Source organism: Salvia splendens, unplaced genomic scaffold, assembly GCF_004379255.2.
Source record: "Salvia splendens isolate huo1 unplaced genomic scaffold, SspV2 ctg769, whole genome shotgun sequence".
In the NCBI taxonomy this organism is placed as follows: Eukaryota; Viridiplantae; Streptophyta; class Magnoliopsida; order Lamiales; family Lamiaceae; genus Salvia; species Salvia splendens.
The window spans coordinates 1-9,517 of record NW_024599443.1 but is presented as its reverse complement, the minus strand read 5'-3'; the positions used below and the strand labels follow the sequence as shown (position 1 = coordinate 9,517).

At 38.5% G+C, this 9,517-nt stretch overlaps 1 protein-coding gene across 1 annotated transcript; it reads left to right on the top strand.

The window, feature by feature from the left end:
• Positions 1–6,305: 6,305 nt before the first annotated feature.
• On the top strand, positions 6,306–9,333 carry LOC121791289. Its single transcript, XM_042189290.1, has 4 exons — positions 6,306–6,898; positions 7,012–7,168; positions 7,282–7,867; positions 9,221–9,333. The coding sequence occupies exons 1-4, from the start codon at positions 6,306–6,308 to the stop codon at positions 9,268–9,270; spliced, it is 1,386 nt and encodes a 461-aa protein (XP_042045224.1). The 3' UTR covers positions 9,271–9,333.
• Positions 9,334–9,517: the final 184 nt, after the last annotated feature.

Sequence of the window (9,517 nt, the reverse complement as noted above, 5' to 3'; positions counted from 1 at the left end):
GCACTTAGAATGAATTTTTACAAAGATAATCTCCTTTGCGCCATGCTTCATAGTCCGCCAAGATCTCGAGCCTTGTTTCTTGATCACTTGGCGCGGGCGGCTCGTTCTCCGTGAGGAAGTTGGCGACGCCCAATGTTGTCAAGTATAACAACATCTTTTGATACCACCTTTTGAAGTCCGATCCTCTAAATTTTGGTGGCTTCTCGGCGGGTGGCATCATTCTTGGTGCCAAAGGTGCCGCACTTGGTCCATTGAAGGAACCTAATTTCGTTGCCCCTGAAGGAGCCAACAGTATGGTTGGGCATAGAGCCCCCACCATTCATGTTGGGCATAGAGCCCGCCATGGTCGTACCGAACCCGAAGGAACCGGCACCCGTGTTGGACCCGAAGGCCCCAACACCCGTGTGAGACCCGAGGGCCTCAACACTCGATCCATTGAAGGATCCTTAGGAACCACTAAAAGTGGAACCAACCGACCCACCCGAGGTGGATCCGCCAGAGGACCCAAAGGGGTTAATGAACAACCCAAGGGTTTGTTGATGAGGAGGTGAACCCGGGGGTTGGGATCATCGTCGGAATTGACGACGTCTTGACCGGTCCAGTGGTCGCCAGGGGGGGCGGTTGTTGAGGCCGGAGTGGTGGCAGCACCAGAGTTGGATTCAGTCGACATCTCCAGCCAAAGTGATTAAAGTTTCGAAAGTTTTATGTTCAGTTTAAGGTTCAATCCCTTCAAAGGCAAGCTATCTCGTCTTGCAATTGTTGAGATTCTGGAATATAAGAGATACTAGCCCGGCGTAATACAACCCAAAAGAAGGAATACAGAAGATTAACTGAATCGAAATTACAAAACAAATTCGAAAATAGTAAACCGTAAAGTATTTAGCCGAGTCGAGGAGTCCTCTTTCCGCAAGACGAGATACGCCCCGGTAGTGCTCTTCGGATTGGCGTTTCGTCCCCAAAGATAAAACGGCAACGTCTCTGATGAAGCAGCACCGCTATCAGCAAAGCTCCGACGAACTGGATGGAGGAGAGGGCAGAGCTTCGACAGAAAGGACAATGCAGGAGAGGGAGAAAGCTATGATGCAGTATGCTTGTGTATTCTAGTGTGTAGAATGCATGGAATGGCTAGCCTATTTATAGGCTCGGTCCACTGTAGGGGGTCAACAGCCATAATGGCTGTTCATCATTGCTAGACCGTAACGGTCGTCGGTTACGAGGCGTTACAAGCCGTTATGGAGCAGAGAGGTTGAATCTAGAAGCTTCTAGGTTCATTCACGACGTGGACTATCACGTGTCAGCCACGTTGGCTTTACCGCGTCATACTTACGAGGTGTCATCCCGCTTGGCTCGCTGACGTGGAAACGGTGGTGGTCCAAAAGAACTAGACCAGCCTAGGGTCGAACCCAACCACACGACCAAGCCCAAAGACCCCAAAGACCACTTGCAAGTCCAAGTCCAAGTCCAAGTCCAAGTCCAAGTCCAAGACCGGGATCGAGATCGAGGCCCGAGGCAACACCCACGAGCACGAGCACAGGCTCGGGCGGGCGGCGGCGGCGGCGCGCGTGTGCGCGCGCGTGTGGGCTCTTTCACCCATCTTGGTCCACTATAATTATTAAGTAACATAAAGTCACTTAATTTATACACATTAAAAGATGTGTCTCTTCTCCAATGTGGGATAATTAACACTTGTTTAATTACTCCCTAAGCTTAAACTCCTAGCTTTATTAAAAGCTATTATGCCCCACTTTAATCCACTATTCTCACTCACTGGAAATCGGAATTGAGAAAGTGAATATACTACATTTATCTACGTAAAATGTAGATCGACGCTATATCATTTAATTTCACAAAATCAAATGTCTCGTCACATTAATTAATTGGTCAAAGTCCATTGACCGGGCATAATCAATTCATGATTTCAATACATAGTAGACCTGGTTGGTCACAAGTATATGCAGATTTAACTCAATTTATGAATGGAAATTTAATTCTCTCTTATCAAATCTGATTTTGGCAATTAACAGAAAGGGTACCTGAACAATTCAAAAACTCAAACGAAAGGAAAAGGAATAAGGAAAGTGTATCATTTTGGTTGGGATGGAGATAATATTATTTAATGTCTGACACGCACTCGTTCTCAAAATAAAACTTAACGTACCAAAGAGTAGGAAAAAGACGAGTGTTAAAAATTATTTTTTTAAATTTACTAAATTGAGTTATTTTAATTAAAATATCTTATTATTTTGTAGACATATTATTCTACTTGCTTTAGTCTACAGTGCAAAATAAATTGCATTTAATGCACATAAATAGTCTTAATTTTATGCAATCAACGAAAATCCATACATGTCATCCACTAATTTTGTTGCTTAATAATGTTGTTTTGTTGTTTATACGTATCAAGTGGCAGCATATGGTTGGAAGGATGTTAATGTGATTCTAATTTGAGTTAATTTTTTTTAAAGTACACCCTGATTGGGGGTAAATACCCAAATGGTGAAAGAGTACACCTTTAGCATATTTTTTGATCTACAATAGCCTTTTGATATTATGGCAAATTTTGAGTGTAAAAAATGTACTCATTCACTAAAACCATGTAAGAAAATATTACATATATTACAATTATACAACACTAAAACGACAGCAAAGAGAGAATTACGTATTACCAATTGAAGATATAGAGAGGATAAATTATTTATGTGATTAAGAACTTGCTGAAAAAAGCTGAGAATCCGCTTGAAATGTATGCGGTGGAAGTTCAATCCAAAAGCGAAGGGGGCTGAGGAGCCTCAAGGATAAATTTCAAGGGTACATTTGCATCATTTGTGAGGAAAGTGGCTCGTGGCATAATATCAGCCTTGGCTTACCTCACTAACAAGTTAGAGTTGGAGTTGGGACAAGAAAGCTCATCTCTTTCAGAGCATGAAGATGAGAGACAACGTTTGCTGAGACAGACGTATGCTCATGAGGTTGAGCATGATTTTGTGGGCATGAAGAAAACATACAACTTTTGGTGTAAGTGAGAGAGCTTCCAACGTTTGTATTGAACATTTATTTCATACTTATAGACCTTAGATTAGAGTTTGTTTTTAGATTGCCAAATGTGAGTTGGAAGATAAAAAGACTAAAACATCTCTAATGCAGCCGAAAATGTGCCAAAAGTATTCTTTATCGGAATACTTGAAATTAGCACGCTGCTTCCGAATCGAGCTTATTTTAATTGTGAAGAGTTACCACTATCAGTTTGGGTTATTAGAGGGATTTTTTGCAAAAAAGGGAACGAACTTTAGCAGAATGGAGAAGGTTAAATGTGAACATGACATCATATTTGAGGTGTGGAGATGGTGTTGAAGAATGCAAAGGAGTAAATTAGGTGTAGGCGTTGAGCTATGATGCCCTACCTTATTGCTTAAGACCATACTTCCTCTATTTAGCATGTTTCCCCGAGGGTCACAAGATTGATTTAGAGAAACTGTGTTTATTATAGATGGCGGAAGGCTTCATTGCATACCAAGATAAAGGACCTAACAGTCTCTAAAGATGTGACTCAAATATATCTTATTGAACTTGCTATGAGGTGTATGGTTCAATTGCATGAAGCAACAGTGACCTATACTCCACGTTAACAAGTTCGATTGGCGTGGGCTTAGCAATACCTTCATCCATTGGTAATTTCTGAAGCAAATTAGCCATAAGTTATAACATGGTAGTGTATCTGGTTTAGATAGGCTAGATTCGAAAACTTTGAGATATCACAATGCTTGAGGATATTTGTAATAGAAGGTTGTGAATATGAAGGGGAAAAGTTACCAAGCAAGGTGGGTGAACTAATTCATTTAAGGTACTTGAGTTTGAATGAGTCTAAGGTGAGAATCTGTACGGAACATGTCATATTTGCATACCTTAGATTTGTTTGTATCATCAGAGATTGTTCTTAGATTCCCAAGTGTGATATGGAAGATAAAAAGACTAAAGCATCTGTTTCTCATGTAGTTCTAACAATAGATGGCTGAAAACGTGCCAAAAATGTTGTGTCATAATGACTTGAAATTTGCACAGTTGGAAAGCTTTCGAATTGAGCTTGTTTAACTTTCTTTCACTGGGTACTTGAAGAAGAAGAAGAAGTTCTAAAGAGCATGATAACCACGGTTTTTTTTAGCTTGCTAATACGTTACATAGGGATTCGAGAGAGGCAAAGTTGATGAGTTGCCTTTGTACTTATTGCGAAACATAGGGATGCGAGAGAGATCAACTCAGCCGGATAGCAATGGCTCCACATTACAAATTGAGCAAGAAGCATTTCAGTCATGTAATGTAACTGAGAGGTTATTATTTTGTTGCAGATTGCATTTGGAAATCCATGTTTTTGCATAGTTAAGATCAAAACTAGACAATGTTTCAATGCTGTAAGTCTGAATTTCTAAACAACTATCACAATGCAATCTATACTTAGATTTACTTAATTGGAAATTTAATCTTCGTAATATTTCCTATTATTAAAATCACATAAATAATTTCTCATCTCTACAAAATTACTCACGCGTTTATAGTTAAATCTATAAACTGTAATATTAATTTAGAGAACCGAGTGTTATTTATATCTTCAATTGATAATAAATAATTTTCTCTTTGTTGTCGTTTTAGTGTAGGAGTATAATTGTAATATATAATTGTAATAATTAATTCTAATTTTAATTTGGGAAATAATTAGAATAATTCTAATTTTAAAATAATATTTATAAAAATAATTAGGGAGTAAAAAAGTTAAAATTAAAAGTTTAATTCGGTTAAAATCAGGATTAAACCCGTTGACCGTTAGTTTTTAACGGAAATGTTGACGGATGACCAAAATGATCAAATTTCCATATGTTCAGGACCACAAAATTCAAAAGATAATGTTTAGGACCAAAAACATAAAATCATCATATGTTCATAACCAATTTTGGCCTTTAGTCTTTAGATGCATTGGATTTGGTGCAAATACGTTTCTTTGATTTTTTTACAATTATCCATCAAACCTTTTCAGGAAAACTAAGAGAAAAGTGGACTTTGAAAGTTTAGAATTAAAAATTACTTATACATTTAGCCTATGGTTCGATAAAAAGATACTAGTACAATGGAGTTTGGCAACACTCACAACTTGAAATTACTGTGAATGAAAAATTTTAGTCTATTAAAAATGATCCAATTATCTTGATACTTACCAAAATAAATTAATAACACAATTAATAAGGAGGGATATAACTTGTTTAGTAATCGGATAGTTAAGTCAAACACTCTTGACTTTCTATCATTCTCATCTCGATGGACATGTCACTCCGGAAGGGATCACCTTTCACATTTTATACTACATTTGCTAAAGATACCTTGGCTGCTGCTGCGTTTCAAGCACAATTTTATGCGTTTTAACCACATCATTTCCTGTTGTGCTCTTTGGCACAGCAGAGGATCCTATCCCGTTGATTCGCGATTACTTCTGGGAGGGGTTGGTGTGGGTTTTTTTTCCAATCATAAATATTCTTATTATTCACCTTCAATTTCATCCATTAGATTCTATTATCAAAAACACTAGATCACAATAATCATGATTCCAATAATACTCTACACATCCACGATTAATTGATTCAGGTTTTAATAAATTATTTGATTTTGTGAAAAAATGGATAAAAAAAAGTAGTGGAACGTGACAATAGAATGCAAAGAGTAACGAGTTATTGGAGTATGGAGACCTCTTACAATAAATGAAAATAATTACTCATATATTGGTAATATAATTGTGGATACATCAGAATAGAAAAATAAAAGTAATTTAATTGCGGACGAGTACCAAATTGGGCAACGGAGTTTCAATCAATATTGTCGAGGTTTAGATCTGAATGATTATGGGAGTTGGAACGTGGAGACGGATTACACACCATCTATTATCCGATATGTAACCATTACTTTCGTTGCAACAAGCCTCTTCAAAAAAAGGAACGGGAAGAAGGCGGCTTCCACTACGACCTAAGTTGACAACAAAAAGTATTTGATCAAGGAGTCGGAAATCGTTACACACACTTTGTTGGTGCCTCCTGCCCGACCATCGACAATCAACAAAGGGTCAAAATTTTGTCGGAAAAGGTAGCCACAAAGTACAACGAGATGAAACCAACATAAATATTTTAGTAAATCCCAAGGGCAAAATCGTAAATAGGGGCGATAAAAACAGATTAATTTTTCAATCAAATTTTCAAAATATTCTGATATTTATTTTGGCATAATATGCAAGTCAATGATCCGCCGCCGGAGCCGCAGGAGTGCCCGGTATGCCTGCAGCTATACGACGCCACGGCAGCAATCCCTCGCGTCCTCAGCTGCGGCCACACAACCTGCGAAGTCTGCCTAAAGCTGCTCCCCCGCCCATTTCCCAACACCATCCGCTGCACCGTCTGCACCCTCCTCCTCAAATTGCCCAATTCCCTCTCTTCGCTCCCCAAGAATCTCGACCTCCTCTACTCTCCTCCCTCCTCCAGCGCACCCGCCCCCTCGAGGAGAAGACACCAATTCCGCCGGATTTTAAAGGCGCAGAATCGGTTTATTCTCCATCTGTTTTGAAGCCGTGGCCTTACGAGTTCTATTGCAAATGGGGGAGATGGATACTCCCAAAAGACTGTATTTTGATTGGTGGGAGGCCTCTGGATGGAAAGGTTTTGTGGTGTTTTGAGAGTGATCGTGTGGTGGGGTGTGTTTTTAGCGAGAATGATCATGTGGGTCTGATTAAAGTTGGGATTTTTATGGGGGGTGAGGATGATTCTGAGATAATCAAGCCAAGCTATGAGTCGAGAATTCTGACTTTTTTGTGGGGGATGGGAGAAGATGGAGGGATAAATTGGGGGTTGTTTTTAAAGCTTGTTTTAGAGTGAGTAGTTTGGGGAAGGCCTTTGGGTTTTGGTGTAATGAGGAGGATAGGAGCGTGTACATTGTTTGCCAGAAGCTTGCTTCGTCTAGCTTTATTGATTGTGTTTTCAATAGAAGGAAGGATGAAGAGGAGAGGCTCATTGCTGATGAAATTAGGTTTTGGGGAGTGGTTGGTGTAGAGATATGTGAGATTTTGATGCGCTTGCATTTAGAGGGGCTAACTGTTGGTTACCTGAGTTTGAATTGTCTCGGTTTCGATGATTTTGGTCGGGTGTGTGTAGACTTAAGCGAGGTTTTGAAAAGCGGTAGGAGAGTGAGCAAGAATGTGGAATTTGGTTTGAAAGATATGTTCTTGGAGCATAACGCTGTGTTTCTTGTCCTGAGGTGTTGTTGCAGTTATTTGTGAAGGCGGGGTTTGAGTTGGATTCGCGAAATGTGTCTAAAGTCGGTCCTGTTTCAGATGTTTGGTCACTTGCGTCTTTGCTGGTTTGCGTTCTTGTTGGAAGCTCTTTTGAGGAAGAAATGGAGTCGTTCTTGCATTCTGTGGTTAATGCTGTTAAAGACGAAAAGGGTTGTGATTATGATGGTTTGTACCTAGCCTGGATGGGGAAAGTTTCTGCGTTATTGAAGAGCAGACTGGGATCGGATTTTGCTTCGTTGCTGGATGTTTTGTGCAGATGTCTGGGGTTAGAACCTGGCCATCGGCCTCTTGCAACTGAGCTATGGAAATGCTTGAGGGGGCTGGTTGTTAAACCTCAGTGTGATATTGGATTCACCTTGAAAAATGAGAACAAGAATCAAGAATCGGGTGGTTATATAGTACTAGGTGATGTATGCTGCATGGTTGATGGAACGGGCCATGGCTCGAAGGGAGAAGAAGAGGCTGAGAGGGATGATGCGAGATTGAGGGTTGAAGGAGATGTAGTTGATGGGATCACTCGTGGTGATTTCAAATGTCTAGAAGTGAAAGGTCATCTTGGTTTCATCACTAATCAAATTGGTGTTTAAATTCACATTGCAACCTGCTACGACATGTTTATCTACATACTACTAAAGAACACTCTCAAATTGATGTTTAGATTCATATCATTTGGATTGATTGCCATGTGCTCCCACCCCTGAAAATCTCATAAAGGGTATAGCTTACTGTGAATAAATAGGGTCTGATCATTGTCTGTTTCTTTTGATTTGGTGATATGTTTCGAGTTTATTACCTAGCTGGGTTGATCTCACCTGAAAGGGGAAGGCTGATACTAAGTCCATATGAATATGCTTTGAAGATTTGGATTATACACAATACTAATTGATAAATAAGATTTTTTCATGGTTGAATTATATAAACAAGTCCTAGATGTTCTGACCACCTATGACAATAGTTCGCTTATTCATATATATGCTTTAAAGGGAATCATGTACTATTTGTCTTTGTGGTCCCCGTTTTTCTCAATTTTAGCTACATATGCATGTGTAAGATTGATTCTTTATGTATGTTCTGTCTTTTGTGTAGGGGGCGATAAGATAGTCAGTGTATGGTCTCTGGAGGTACACAGTTCAAATTAACTCTTCACAGAATTAAGCTGTTAAAAAAAAGCTTAGACCATATTTTTACTGCTGAGACCAATTTCTTAGCAAAAATAGCCACTTTTATTGCAAAAACTCATCTCTGATAAGTGCCCGAGGGTCGAAATATGGTGCCTGGTTAACTTTTACCTATATGACCTCACAGTAAATCTCATTATAGTTGATCATTATATTTGATGTTCTGATTATGTACTTTTATTGATTGCTGTGCTTATGTGGAGGGCCAAAGGTGCCCATGCTCCCCCACCAATTTCATTATTTACTATATTATATATACTTATATCAATATGACAAAGGTGGATGCCTAACTCAAGTGGTTGATTGGGGTTTGCCCTTTTCTATCAGATTCAATGTTCGAATCCCATAAGCCACAATGATCAGGATTTTTTATATTTTGTTTATTTTTAGCTTAGGATATTTTATATTTTGTTCGTTTTAGCTTCACAAAGTTCCTTTTATTTAGTCTTATCCTTAGTTTTTGCTCCAGTAACTTCAATTTTAAAGTTATTTGCACATATTATCCATCTTTCTCGAAGTCTCCACTTAGGTTGCATTAATTTTTTGTTGATGAAGAAAGAAAAAAATATATCACAACCACGAAGAGTAAGTTGCCCCCAACTTTAAAATTCTGGCTTCGCCACTGCTTATGTGTATTATCTAATACTATCATTGACAACCTTTTCATATGCTTACAACATGAAATGATCAACTTCAGTTCATTTGACTTATGTGTTTCTTACAGGAACAGGACTACATGGAATCTACTACAGGAACGTGTCACATGTGAAATAACAAGGGCTGATTTGATGTATATTTTGGACTTAAACTAGGGTTACAAAAAATGACTTTTGGAATCATACAATTCTCTTTTTCAATCAAACAAATGGATTATAGAAAAGAATTAAAATTAGAAATTAAATCGGTACGATTAATTTTACTAAAAATCAGTCAAGCATGTGCAATACTATCATATCATATAGTAACTATTTTGCAACAAAAATTATTTTATACATTAATATTTTATGGACAATTAATTTTA